This window comes from Diadema setosum, chromosome 1 (assembly GCF_964275005.1).
Source record: "Diadema setosum chromosome 1, eeDiaSeto1, whole genome shotgun sequence".
NCBI classification, from domain to species: Eukaryota; Metazoa; Echinodermata; class Echinoidea; order Diadematoida; family Diadematidae; genus Diadema; species Diadema setosum.
The window spans coordinates 7,751,425-7,766,990 of NC_092685.1; the positions used below are offsets into that span (position 1 = coordinate 7,751,425).

The 15,566-nt window shown below is 35.3% G+C and overlaps 1 protein-coding gene across 1 annotated transcript in view; it reads right to left on the reverse strand.

The window, feature by feature from the left end:
• The window catches only part of LOC140233855 (uncharacterized), a 49,089-nt gene that overhangs the window by 28,459 nt on the left and 5,064 nt on the right, over window positions 1-15,566 (reverse strand). Inside the window, exons 3-9 of the mRNA XM_072313950.1 lie at window positions 13,927-13,987; window positions 12,272-12,346; window positions 10,210-10,271; window positions 7,161-8,183; window positions 2,099-2,142; window positions 1,363-1,489; window positions 104-326 (exon numbers count right to left, since the gene is read on the reverse strand). Of these exons, the coding sequence (XP_072170051.1) occupies window positions 104-326; window positions 1,363-1,489; window positions 2,099-2,142; window positions 7,161-8,183; window positions 10,210-10,271; window positions 12,272-12,346; window positions 13,927-13,987 (1,615 nt within the window). The remainder of the gene's footprint in view (window positions 1-103; window positions 327-1,362; window positions 1,490-2,098; window positions 2,143-7,160; window positions 8,184-10,209; window positions 10,272-12,271; window positions 12,347-13,926; window positions 13,988-15,566) is intronic.

A 15,566-nucleotide genomic window follows, 5' to 3' on the forward strand; every position in this document is an offset into this window, starting at 1 on the left:
AATCAATCCTGTCTAATAAAACTAGTATTGAAACCAAGACAAGGGAGAAAAGGATGAAAAACAGGGAGAAAAACAATGACATGCTAATAGCCATGCTACAAACCCCTTCATTTGGTGGATTGAGAGTTTCAGATTCTTCAGACTCTGCCTCAAATTCTTCCTCTTCCAGCTCCTCCTCCTCCTCCTCCTCTTCCTCCTCCTCATCTTCTTCCTCATCCTCTTCCTCATCTTCATCTTCTTCATCATCCTCATCATCTTCTTCACTCTCTTCTTTATGTGACATCGGCTTCCTCTTTGCCACTGGTACTTCTTCTTCAGACTCTTCCCTAGAATGACAGTAAATGAAATCACATCTAAAATTCTCCATTTTACAATAAGATAGTAATCATCTAATGATAATGCAGCTATCAAAAGTCAAGAAGCCTTCTGTGGTGGACAAATACAAGTGTCTTGTGAAGCATATGTCTAACTCATAATGGGTTACTATTACTGATTGCACAAATGTATTTGGGTGTTCAAGCCCAAAACGTTTTCTCTCACCATGGAGCAATGAACCAAGCACTAGGGTAATACAAACATTAAAAATTTATCAATGTTGTGGATTCATGTTTTTGCATGAAAATGGAGGGGACCTACATTTGTATAGCAATAAGATGTGGTATGAGCATCAGGAGAAATTTCTCTATTGTTTTAACTACCAGGTATTGACAAGCTTTATGAGGTATCATAATTTGATAACAGTGACAGGTTACTGCTGCATATGGCATGTATGTATATTTTGTGAATGTAATACTTCACAAATTGGGGCTGGTATCAGCCCTACTATTTTGCAAGTGATTATTTTGCGAGTGGAAACCACTGTGATGGAGTAGAACATAAGTGTCATTTGTTTTGAGGAAACAGCTGTGTTATGGGAGGCAATTAATTTGCAAGTCGACTGATATTCATAGAAATTAATAATTCACAAAAATTAGTGTTTTCCCGGGTTCCTAATTTTTATGAATATCAGTTGACTAGCATATTCCCCCCCCCAAAAAAAAAAAAAAAAAAACCAAGAACGAAATATACTGTATAAGCTGTTATTTTCATGAGGGTTTAATTTTCGTGAATTTCGCGAATGTCAGTTGGACTGCAAATTTAACAACATGCGAGTATGTCACCATACGCTAAGGTACTTGTAGTGGTGCGCTTATGTAGGCCTCTGTGTCAATTCGCGAAAACAACATCTTGCGAAAATGTCCGTGATCTCCTCATTCGCGAAAATATCTGTACGCGAAAATAACAGCGTATACAGTATGTCTACAGTATTTGTGAGTGGCAAAAGCAACAATGAAAAATGCCAATGAACCAAGGTGTACATACTCTTCATCATCTTCATCTTCCTCCTCTTCTCCTTCCTCATCCTCCTCCTCTTCTTCCTCTTCCTCTTCTTCTTCCTCCTCCTCCTCCTCCATTTCTTCTTCTTCTTTCACTTGTTTCTTTTTAGTGTCTGTGACAAAAAAACAAAAAACAAAATGCAATTAGTATTCACTTGTAACATGCGATGACAACCCTTAAGCGAGAATTATATGCAAATGCAAAATGATATCTGCTCTCATTGACCAGAAAAAGGAATGCAGGCTACACTGATACAATTTAGCATAACACTAGAGTCTGACTTCTTTTCCGTCAATCAAACACAATCCTACAATCTACTTCATTGTAATGTTGCCACAAGCAACACAATATACGTACTTCGCATCACAGCAATAAAATTATGTCATTAGATGTGTCAAACATTTTAAATAGCAGGTTGTTTACCCAGCGTGGTGTAACCTCCTGTACATGATGAATCAAAAATTGTAATCTAAGCTAGGTGGTACAAGTAATTTGACAAAGTAAATGATGTGGCTAACAAACATAAAATGCAGATACCATAGTATTGCAATATCAGGAAATTGTGCTGGGGCACTTGTAGCTGCAAAGTAAATCACAAATTTTAATGTGCACTGGGAAGGAACCCCCACATTGTAATCTATGATGTAAAGTAAAGATTGCAGCTCTGTCACAGAGGGTAAATTGTTCAGTATAGGATTATGTTCTAGCTACTGTTTCTTACCTTTGCTTTTCTTCGCATCTGTTTCATTTTCCTTTTTGAATTGTCTGCAACATGAGTAAGATTATGAATGAATTACACCTTATTTCAAGCTGCCCTCATAAAATGCATTTCTTCAAAAAGTCTTATGCAAAATATTCAAACAATTGGCACTCAATATATCAAATTATCAAAACTATGCATTTTCTTATAACATTATGTAATTCTTGTTGAGATACCAAAGAAGGGATGCTTAGTTATCTGAGCAACATAACAGCTACTTTTCTGATTTTTCTCTTTACTTGAGCTAAGCATTATTAGCATTTATATCACTCATCTTTTATTTCCTTTGCAATGTTCATGATCAAATTGAAAAATTGGTGATGGTTTGGATAAAGATTTCCTCACAAAATTCAGATTACATATTCTTCATACTTTATGCTTACCTAGTTTTAGCTTCAGAGCAATTGACTGTGTGATTAATTGTAGGTGAATGTTGTCAATTTAATTTCAACTAGATTTAGTACTGTACTAATTCATAGCTGTATAAAATGTATGAACATACTATTCCATCTCAATAACTAAAGTCATTAAACCTTTATTCACACAATCTCTTTAGTATACTCTAGTATGAGCTTAGAATTGAAATTGTGAGAAAAAAAAATCAAACTGAAAGTTAGATAGGTGAAACATTAGCATACACACATTCATTATAGTAATTGAAAATGAATGACTGAAAAGAAAAAAAAGAAAGAGATTAGCATTTTATTATGAGCTATCAGCACACATAATCACATAAATTATGATTGAAAGTCAACAAACACATAGATTCAAGGAGAGAGCAAGATATTAAATCACAGCTTTGAAATGTCAATACACAGCAACTGTTAAACTGTACACAAGTATCAAAAAGACATATGAAGTTTGCTCAAGATAGCACAGATACTAGCACAGATAATCATGTCTAAAGAGCATAGATTTTTGAAGGAGGAATTGCCTGTAGAAGAAGACTTGCTTGAAGCAGGAAGTTGTAAATTGCCAAGTTTGTACTGTCTGGTGGTATTTAATTATGAAGTAGAGGAGTCATAAAATCTATCCAAATGTCATACATCTGTTCAGCCCCAAACCCTCTTTATCTGTTTTCTGAGCTTTTCTTAACACACATTTTAAACAGTACTTTCTGATATCTTGAAAATTTTGTCATACGTTTTAAAGGGACTGGGGCCAACTCCCTCATATCTTGATCCAAAAGGTTTATGAAAAGATTTCCTGCTACCAAGTTATTTGTCTTACAAACTTTTTTTTTCTGTGACATTTCTATTTCCTCACCCGATTCCCCTCAAATAATTCATCAACCGAAAAATTAACCTATCAAATATCACTTTTCTTTGTTTAAAATAATTGGGATTGTGCCCAACTGCTAAATTCAATCATATTAAATGGTTTCGGGAAGGTCCTCTGCAAAACTGCAAGTTCTGCTGTTCATATGATCACACTCTACATTAATTCTTTTCATTCATAAATTTTGACCAATAGTTTACCTTTTTCCAGAAATTTTCACTGGTCTAAATTATGTATACATCAAATGAATAGTCATAAAAATGCATTCATGTTTACACTATGCTGTAAAAAGGGGCAATAAAGTGGAAAAGGCCTTTCTTGTCTACCTATAAAACTTAAAATAGTGGTGGTTGCTTCCAGTCATTCCTTTGACAAATATCACAGACACTCAAGAGAGGAAGATGGCTGCTCTCTTCCACAAATGCACACCCATCCAGGGGTCCATTTTACACATAGGTTTGCAATTATTGTAAGTTGTGATATAAGTACCATCCAGAGAGAACCAAACAGATACGAACTTTGAAGTCGTTGCTGTGGCAACCAACCAACTGTTGACACTTACAATGATTGCAAACATCTTTATTACATGGGCCCCCTGGAAATAGAGGTGCAAGCACAGCAGGGAAATAGACTAGCATAAAAAAGAAATAAGAATTTGAAAAAAAAAACCAACAACAACAATATACTTCATCAGCACTAGAAGTAACAAGAAAAAAAGCAGAGTGACAGTTATTTTTAGTAGCAGCGCTGGTCTGAGATGTGTTTAGATGAGAGAGGGTTGACTGACTTTATAGTGCAATAGCAGACATCACACCACAGCAACAACAGTACAGTGTAAGTTGTAACATATGACAAAAAAACATATCAGAAAATATACCGACACACACAAGAGTACAGCACAGAGGAGGCACAAGCATTAATTTCCCTTTTCACTTGGAGGTATAAACTCTGGACTGTGAGCAAAACTTACGCAACAGATCTCTTTGTGTGACCACATGAGAAAAGCAGAATATTGTGAAGCGTTTGCATAACCTCTCATAAAAAGTTTCTATTCATATGTAAGCTATTTTGTGCATCACTACAACACAAAACATAATATGATGATGGGAAGAAATGATAGTACACGCTCTTCAAACTCTTGTTGAAAAGTAGCATTCAAGGGTGTTTATTGATTAAAGAGAAGGATAGATTTTATAAGTGAAACTAAAAATTGATTTTTCTATCATATAGTTCTTGATACGTCAATACAAAATCAAGAGAGAGAGCTATATAAACTCATTGAATGCAGAAGAAGCAATTTATTCAATGATCACGACAATCATCTACATGATTTGATAAAAGTAAAGATAAAGGCTTTCTATCCATGAACAGTTATAATCGATGATCAATCAGGTACATATTTTGAATGAAAGCCTTTTTGAAGTAGAAGTGATGAAAAGTGTAAGTCATAAGGCCCTGCATAAAGCACATATCAACTGCTGCAATCTTATGAAGCATTACACCGTGATAGACTATGCAAGTCTATGTATGAAATGTTGCGCAAGCAACAAGCTGCATTATAAGATATGTGCATTTTTTTGGATTTTGAGCTCAAACCTGTCGACCTCCTTATCACTTTCGTTGAAAGATGCCAAAACCAGACATGTTGCATCGTGTTAGTGGAAGAAACAAGAAACATGACACAAATGTACAAATATGACATGACAGACAGTTAACAATGTACACATCCAATGCATCTGCAAACAACATTTTGAACATCAATAATGCAGTGCTTCAAAAGATACACATGCTTGATTTTTTTTTTTTTTTTGCATATTCTTCCCTGTTTTTAGGGGCATGAATAATCTTTTGAGTTAAGTTTCATGCACATCAATATTAGGCAAATTTCCTTAGAATTTTGCAGTTAGACAATGTGCACTTTCCTGTTAATATGTTTAAAAATTTGATTGATTTCAGCAAGTTAGAACTAAGCCAAAGAGATTGAAATACAACACATATATTACTAAAGGTCTGGAACCACCATCACATAATTGTGCCAAAGACCCTTTTGCAACCCCACTAAAAAGCCCGCTTGAAATACAGTATCTGCTATCTGTTGCTTACTAAGCCAAACAGGCAAGTGAAATAGGCATGTTCCATGTCTTTAGAATTTTAAGGACATACAGACATAAAATTGCACACAAACACACAAACATGTATTAGTGTAGTTTGTGTTAACAATACATGACATTACCATACTCAATTAATGACACATTTGTGATATTGTGAGACTGCACTCTGTAAAATGGACAGAAAGAATACCATTCACCATTCACATATAGATTAAACATGTATGTATTGCATAAAACATCTTGACAAGTGTGAATAACACGGACCACAGGCACAGGGCTAAGGGAGACTTGTTTATAAATCTGTGGTTTAAAAAAAAAAAAAACACATTATAATGAAATATCTACAGCATGTCCCTTGATTTTTGCGAAGAAAAGAATTAAGAATATAATATATGGCATTTGCAGGCTTTATTGAATCTGTCTATCATCTGTTTGTGTGTACAATACCTACAAATACTTATTCATCATAAATTTTTGGGACCACTGTAAAGAGAATAGTAAATCATTGGTCATACACATGAACAAGTAGTAAGTATAAACTAGATAAATTATCATGAACACATGCATGGTGGTTGTGACTGGGTGCATGAGCCAGCGATTTATCACCCTACGTTATACATCAATTGTATCGAGTGGTGTATCATCACAGAGCATCAACCTCTAGCAAAAGATTACACAATGCTGTCCTTTTGTGGAGTCAGTAAGAATTTTTCAGATGAAAATGGTGATAAATGTTTGTGCTCCCAACATTACACTGAACCAGTCTAAAACCAAACTTAAAAATGATCATGACGATCAAATCTTCTCTTTTAACTATATATATAACAAAAATGAAATCTATGAACGATTTTTCAAGACTGGTTTTTAAACTCCCGCTGAATCATGGGAAGAAGCAACATAACTGTGTGTGCATGAGGCAGATCTCTCACATGAGCTCTTACAGAGACTAACATTTAATATGCAATATTAAACCACGACTACTGAAAAACCTGAAATTGTTGTTGTGACAGCCAAGATTCATGAAATTAAAATGAACACAAAAGTTTTTGCCTGCACTATCTGCATTGAATGCCAGTGGAAATCAGCGACAAAGGCCCCCTGCTCCAATTCGCACAAATTTCATGCCGCGAAAATGTCTTGCTTTACAGTAATGGAATTTGTTTTATGTTGCTTTCTTCAGCAGTTTTCATACGAAATATGCAAAACATTTGGAGACATCATTTCCTCACATCTGCTACAACACATAAACAACACAGTGCATTGATTGCTTGAAAGAACAATACAAAGTGAATGCATTGCCAGTTGTAGACATATTTATACCACATCACATCACATAAATGTGAATTGTCACTCATATTGCCACACCAGGAGCAATTAGATAAAAACAACAACACACTAAAAACAAACAAGTTTCAAGATGACATCTCATAAGAAAATGGTTAATTCAAGAGAAGATATGATAGTCAGTAGATTGTGAAGGGTAGAATGGGTGCTGAGTCACATGTCATTGCTATTTGCAGGAGATGAGATGCATACAGTGGTTGTACAAGAAGTCATGGTATTAGAGACAGTATAGTAAACCAGACGACACCATTACCAGATGACAAGGTATTTCAAGAGAACAAAAGAATCACCTTTGAGGCGACTTCTCCCTCCGAAAGAGACTCCATTTTCTTTTCTTGTCCGCTTTCTCTTCTTTTACAACTGAAGCAGCTGCTGTCCGTTTAGCTTCTTTTTCATCATTTTCTTCATCTTCCTCCTCCTCTTCTTCCTCCTCCTCTTCCTCTTCATCATCTTCTTCTTCTCCTTCTTCCTCTTCTTCATCTTCGTCTTCTTCTTGTTCTTCTTCATCTTCATCCTCCTCCTCTTCGTCATCTTCCTCCTGGGGACTGTCACTGGCATTCTTTTTCTTAGCTGACTTATCCTTACTCTTCTCATCTGTTTTTGGTTTCTTGGAGTCACGACTGAAGAGTTTAGCCCCAAAGCCTCTCTTGCTGGGTGACTCGGGCCGCTGCTCCTCCTCATCTTCTTTCTTGTCCTTTTTGTCTTCTCCATCCGCATTCTTCTTGCCCTTTCCACTCTTTGCAGCTTTCTCCAGGGCTTCTTTTTCTTTTTTCTTCCTTTTCTCTTCTTTCTCCTTTTCCTTCTGCTCCTTCTTCTCCTTTTCCTTCCTCTCCTTCTCAAGTTTTTCCTTCTCCTTCTTTTCTTTCTTCTCCTGCTCCTTTCTCTCTTTCTCTTTCTCCTTATCAGTCTTTTCCTTCTCCTTATCAGTCTTTTCTTTTTCCTTATCATTCTTGTCCTTCCCCTTGTTCTTCTTTCCTTTGTCAGTATCCTCTTCTGACTTCTCAGATTTTCCTGCCGCTTTTGTTGGACTCTTAGATCGACGAAAGAGCCCCATGCGACCAAATTTTGATTTTGTTTGAGGACTTTTGTCTCCGTTTTCATCCTCATCTTCCTCTTCATCGTCTTCACTTGCATTCTGTGCACTGTCATCAGCTTCTCCTCCATTATCATCACCTTGCTTGCCATCTTCATGGTCTTCATCATCATCATCATCGGAGTCGTCATCTTCGTCATCATCATCATCATCATCAAACTCTTCCACTACAGTTTTACTGGCCTGCTGCTTGCTAGGAAGGCCATCACTGGCAAATTTCCTATTTTTGGTAAAATTGCAATGTTCATCGTTGGTTAAATTCTTCAAAAAAAAGTTCCACATTTTATGAGATTTTTTTTTTCTTTCCGCTTGGCTCAGGGCAGAAAATATTTCACTTGCCCACTACATACGCACAGAGCTTGTTCATCTGTGAGTAATGTTCTGTATATAGCTCATTACTTACGAGTGACATGCTTCTATCAATTTAAGCTATACATTTGTTTAAAGAGACTGTACAGTACTGGTTGAGGTGGGGATTCAGGTTTATAACATTCCTAAGTGAGATGATGAGAAACCTCTTATGAAATATGAAAGAGCATGTAATTTTAAGAAGGATTCAACGTTTATTTGATGAAAATTGGTTTTCATATGGCTGAATATCCAAAAAAGTGATAATAATAGAAGGCAACGGGCCACGCCTTTTATTAGGATCTCTTTGTTTCACCTTGTTTTTGGATATCTCAGCCATTTAAAAATCGATTTTCATCAAATAAACTTTTGATACCCCTTAGAATTGCATGCTCTTTGACATCTCATAGAGTGGTTTCTGAATATCTCACAAAACATTAAAAGCTAAATCCTCACCTCAACCAGAACTGTACACACCCTTTAAAGCATCAATGATTGATTGCCATTTGGCATGGATCACCTACATGGGGAGAATGTCCTGAAAATAGTGCAGCTGTAAAGCAAACACTTGTCAAACTCTGAAAAGTTTTCTACAGCATTACAGGATGCTGACAGCATATTTTCAATACTAACAGGATAGGTCAAAATTCTCTTTCTCTCTCTTGCATTTTCAGTGAGTGCAATGAGGGAACAAAAAAAAAAAAAAAGTTCATATCATATGGAACACAGAACAGGAGTGTTCTTGGCCAGAGACAATGCAAGCATACATCTTTGTTTGCTGTTCCTCAACAAATTTCAAAATTGATAACTAGGTATCTTACTGTCATTTTGTAGCCGGCCTACATGTTCAAGCATTTGCACAAACCACATCATCATTGCAGTATCTAAAACATGCATTACAATGGCAGTAACGCTCTATTGTTAGGTGCATACCATGCAAACAATGTACGTTAAATGCAGTGAAACTTGAATTTCCATGCTATGTTGGCACTCTGTATACAAGTTGTGAAACAAATCAGGAAACTCAATGATACAAAATTAATTCCATAAAAAAGTATACAAGAACCCACTCTCCTTTGACACAGGATGTATGAACATACAGTTTATCCTACTTTGTTATAAATGTTACATTTATTCTACTTTGCTACATCAAATTTCTGGTCAGATGAAACTTTGGGAAAAATTTCCACAGGATAAATATTCACATCCAAATTGTAAATTGTAAGTGTAAATTGTCTTAAAGTGTCTCTGACTCATTTGTCTATTATTCTTTACACAACATAAAACTATTTAAATCATAGAACATTTCATTTCAATCGTGCTTAAATGTAACACACCTTTCTTGAAAAAAAAAAGAAGTAAAGTACACAATTTGGTCAAATAGCTCTGCTAACAAAGTATACTTGTATGAACGAAAAAAGACAATAACATTTTGTGGTATTTATTTTAACAGGTGGACTACACAAACTTCTAGCTATTATCAACTCTTTGTGTGCCAATTTTGCATGTCCAACTCATTCGATGGCTTGCCAACTACACATATTTTTACTCAAATTTGAATACTGGTCATGTCACAAAATAAATTTTTTAAAAGCTATATCTTTGTCATAAGATTTACATTACAGCACGGCTTGCAATTTTCTCTAAAATTTTCTTGAACTGAATTTCTAGCGTAAACTATTCTTTAAAAAGTTATATGGCTTTGAAAAACAGAATGTTTTCCAAATGTGCTCATGCATTGAAGTCTCAGAATAATGTGGTACACAGGGGGTTTACACCATGGCACACAAAGAGTTAAGACATAATTTGCTTCGAACTTTGCAGTACCATCAGTGCAATACTAAAAGTGACAGTGAGAGCTTTAAAAAAAGGGAAAAAAGTGGATGAAATATGCTCACCTAAAGTATGACTCCTCAACTTCATCTGGTTCCAGCTTGTCACCCATTTTTTCTAGTCGTACCTGCAGTGGATGCCAAGATATTTTTCATCTACATCTAAAGACAATTGTACATACGGTATAATTTGCTCATTTGCATTCATGAATACTTCTTTGATTGTGCAAGAAAGTTCCTGATTTACAAGGGCCATGACAATGTCCAACCAACAAAATGGTATGGGTTAAAATCAGTTTACAAAGTTTGTCTCCATTTTTTCAAAAACAATTCTGGTCAGCTTTCATATCATAATTGCATGTAATCTTGTTTATACTAAAAGATATGCAAGACTAATTCCACATTGTATGTGTGTGTCCAGCACCATGTAGCACTCCTACAATATCTAAATTGCTGTGAATTTCAGCTTGAACTTGCAAAAAAAAAATCTTACAAAGCAATTCTAATCATAGTCAATTAATGAAATCTCCTACCTTAAGATGGCATTGAAAACTAACGAGAGCAATATGTCTGCCACATGCAGCCAAGTGGAATGCCTTACAACCTTCTCAAGCTATACTGCTGCAATGTGGCTCTTCATTTACATACTAGGTACATGATCTTGGCTTTCACCCTATCATGTCACAAAGACCATTGCCTATTCATTTCTATTGTTCCTACTACATTATATCACCACTGGACATTCCTAACTGAAGTTATGATTGCAAAAAAGAACACATGTATAAAGTTTAGTGGTCTTTGACCTTTGACCTTCAGTGATGTTCTCCAAAGTCTGATCAGCATATATATGTACTCCCCTTGTACCCTCGTAGACCAGGCATCAAAAAGATCCATGGGTATGGGTATTTTAAAGGTCCAGTTTACCTTTGGGAGCAGTGATTTCAAAAATGTTCAAGATATTACATTTGATGCATATGTGTAGGTCTGTTGTATCATAAAACATCCTACCATATGAAATATTTGCCATAAAACCTAAAATATAAGGAGATATCAGGGTTTTTCTCAATAAACCGTAACTGTACACGGTTTAGTCTGGAAACAGTTTTATTATAACTATTGTTCACATTTTGTGTATTTAACAACACTTAACATCGATTATACGGATTCAAATTTCGACAGTGGCTGTTTCTATCCCTAACTCACATTTTAGAACTATTTTAAAGCACTAATGCTTTCATCTGCAAATGGTAAATTATGCCTTTAAATTGTGCTTACATTGAGTTAACTTACAACATCAGAGATGTACAAACTGACAAATCATCTGCATTCTCATGCCTCTGGCATGCTTCTGTGGCAGAGGATTTGAAATACATACTTACAGTCACTCCACAAGCATCAGATTATTTCTTTCATATCTAAAATAATGACAGGCCCAGTGTCTTCATATATGAATTGTGGTAGATGGGCTACACGTAAAAAAGATCACAAAGTAGGAGTACTAAGATTGGAGCATGCTCATAGTTCAAAGCAAATGCCATGGTGCTATCCATCAGTTAATCTCCATGAACAGGAAACAGAAAAAAATTGCAGACATAAGTAAAATTTAATGTTTGCCCTACTGAGCAACTACTGTAAAAGTGGATATTTTCGCGCGACTAATTTTTCGCGCTTGGCCAGGTTAGAAGAGTTTCGCGTGTTTTTAATCAAGACATCAACTACTGGAACATATGGCACACAAAAATATTCACGTGCTTTTATTTTTGTGCTAGCTTTTGGTTGCGCGAAAATTTCAACAACGCGAAAATTTCCACTTTTACAGTATCCCCTAAGTTACACTAAAGAGGTTCTGTGTTTTTACTGTAGAAAATTAAAATCGGGCAGCCAGAACATTGCCACAAAGCAAATAATGAGGTGGAATTGTGCAGTGAGAGTAACCGATTAGGATTTCAGTGACTGCAATATGTTTGTTGATGTTCTTTGTATAATTTGTTTTGTTTTGCTCTGCCAGGAGACCTTTCTATATAGGCATGTGCTTGTATTTATCCACCAGCCTGACTAAGCATGTATGTAAGAAAAGCACATTTTTGTCACATCTGTAACAACATAGCAGCATCAGCAGTTGTCTTACCGCAAGAGTCTGCATTCGCTCAATCTCCCTCTCTTTGATCTCATCAAAATTAGGAATGACTGTTGGCTCCTCGCCCTTTCAAAGACAATGTAAATACATGAGAAAGAGAAAGACAGTTTATTAACAGAGATCAGAAAATATCTCGGGTGATAGGGGCAAATATAGGATGGCAGGACAGACATTAAGAATCAACACAAAATGATTTCTGACACATTTTACATTCTTTGCCAATGATGTCAATAAAAGCATTCCAACACTGCTATAAATAACTATACCATATTCATGAGAGAGGAAGATTCAATTTACCTCTGCTTTCTGCTATAGAATGCAGAACTCCAGTGAGTAAAAATGTGCCATGCAATGAACAAATTATGTGTGGTGCACATTTTTTTTTTTTTTTGCTTTGATATCAATGCTCTTATTTCTTTTAGGAATACTTAGCCCCTTCCCCCCCCCCCCAAAAAAAAAAAAAAGTTTAATGATGGAAGTAGCCATACTGAAGCAGTAAAGCAGTATGAATATAATCAAACAAACATGAAACTGGTAGGCCTTTGAGTACCAGTATTGCATCTACAGCCTTACAAACATCCGCAATGAGACATCACTTTGCCTCTTGCATAGCTCTTCTCACTTCCTACGTAGAATTACCAGAATATGGTTTGTCTTGAACTTGCAGAGTAATATTGGGTGATTTTCATTATTCTGAGGGTTTATCAATCTGAAAATGAAATAAGGTTTATTCCCAAACATGCAAATTTCCTATATGTAGAGGTTTTTTAATCTGAAAATTAGGTGAGATTCGTTATTCCTAAGGTATCATTTATCCAAAAATAAAATAAGGTTTGTTAATAAGAAAATATAAAGATGGTGCATACTAGCAAACCTTCAGAATAGCGGACCTTTTTCATTCTAAGATTAACAAACCTTTTGGAATAACAAACCTCATTTCATTTTCAATTAAACAAACCTTCAGAATAACAAACCTTATTACATTTTCAAACTAACAAGTTTTTGGAGTAAAGAACCTTATTTTACTTTTGGATTAAAAAACCTTCAGAAAACCGAACTGATACCATGATATTGACTTCCTCTTTGGCAGACGTTCAATCATATCTTGTCCTATCAGTATACAGACTTTGAGTGCACTCAATACAACAATGTTTTTGTTTTTTTTAACATAAATGAAATTGCTCTGATGTTTTAACAAGTCATATGACAGTTGAATCTATTTTGTTACCGCAATAGAATGTCATATACGGTGTACATTTCATTACTAAGATGTGAATGGCCATACCATTCTCACCATCTGTTTGACTTTGTTTGAATTTCCATACAGCTTTCACTTTTATTTCACTGCTTCCTTTCAAACGACTTCTCCCTTGCGGTAAGATTTGCTCTCATATCTTATCAGGCAAAAACAAACGAGAACATTGAATGAAAAACATTGCATTTTTATATAATACTTGCAACCCTCTAAAAACAAAACAAGAAAAAATTCTTATTATGCATTTTGAACAGAAGAATATACAAAACCTGATTCATTTAACAAAAATGTATTCCATACTCTAAATCTAAAATCAAAAGCATAACAAAAAAGCAAAACATCACTGTACATATGAGAGATTACAGAGATAAAGAACATTCCAATTATTTACCTTTGAAACTTTCTGTATTTTCTTTTCCAGTGTTTTGCATTTCTGCCTGAGCTGTTTACTCCTAAAGATGAAAAATTCACAAGTTAAACAATATGTAATGTGAAGCATTGATTAAAGCCAAAACACAGCTTTTGTATATTTGCAGAACATATGATTTTACCTCTGGCTGTACACTTCTGCATGAAAAAATGTGCGAAAAACGCCATGATAACACAATTACTGCTGGGTATATTGATGAAATTGCAAAATATTAACCAAAAAGTTTCACCCAAAGTACTTAAGTTTCAGGACTTACCCAATCATGGTTGCTACTGAATGATTTACATACTTTGATTTAAATCGCTTACAATATATCAGACCATAATGGTATCCATCACTCTCGTGAGTGAATTGCATGCAGTTTGTTCTTCATACAATTTAATACGAACACTATCTGGACATGATCTGATTATCACATACTTGCAGTGTTCCACACACCCACTACTAAACAGGTGAGAGTGCTTCCAGAATAAAAGTCGGTATACTGACTTTTAAATTTCAAACTTTTTCATCTCGAAATACTACAAACCAACAAGATATCTGACAAACTGTGCCAGCCACACAAGATTCTTGGTAGATCTTTCTGATATAGGAAGCAAATTGCTTGTGGTGTATAGATGAATGTTAAAGGGGATGGCTAGGAACTGATAAGTGGGAATCAGTGGGAATGCTGGGGGATGATTGTTTCAATCCGTGTGGGATTTATTTAAAAGGACATTATATATCTATTGTTGTGTGAAAATTATTTGCTTCAGAATGGTCTCATATTCAAGTAATGTGCAATTCAATGTTTCAAGGTTAGCATGCCTGTACAGTGACGGGGCAATCGTTCTAACAGGCCGTTAACGATCGCCCCGTCACTGTACAGGAATGTTTTAGCTTTAAAGAGCGTGGATATGGCGGGCAGTTTACTATTGATTCCAATTAATCACAAAGTACACACAAAAGTGTAACATTACAACAAACAGAAATAACCAACACTAAATGACAAGAGCTTAATCTACTCACACTCTTACATGCAAACAAGTATAAATTACGAGGCAGTGTGCAAACTTATTATGAATCACTAAGAAATGTTATAAAACAAGGTTATAGTTACATATACTTGACTTCTGAGATAAAACATGTCAATATCATATGTCATTGAATGTCTTTTCTTCAATTCAAGCAGCAGAGAGACTTCAGAGATGATTGAATCCATTTCACCGTCATTTTTTTAAAAACCAAAATCTGCCGTTCCAGTTTATCACATCAAACCATCAAGTGAATAGCCAAAAAGTGTGCACAAACACTTTATTGCCACTCTTTGTTACCAAAATAACAATTACGCTCTTTGTCCTAATATTTTATAGCAGCTGCCATGCATGAAAAAAAAAAAATTGACAGTTTGCCAAAACTTACATTGTTTATTTAAATTTATCTTCAAGTAGTTCAGTCATGATTTCGTGACAAAAAACAGAGCATCTATTGATCTTTAATAAATGTATGTGGATGTTATTTGAGTGAGATTACTTCTGAACAAGCTAACATCAGGGCAAAATTAGTTAGACTCCATATATTTTATGGAAAAAAAAGTGGGGGAGGGGCAGCCTCCCCCTCCC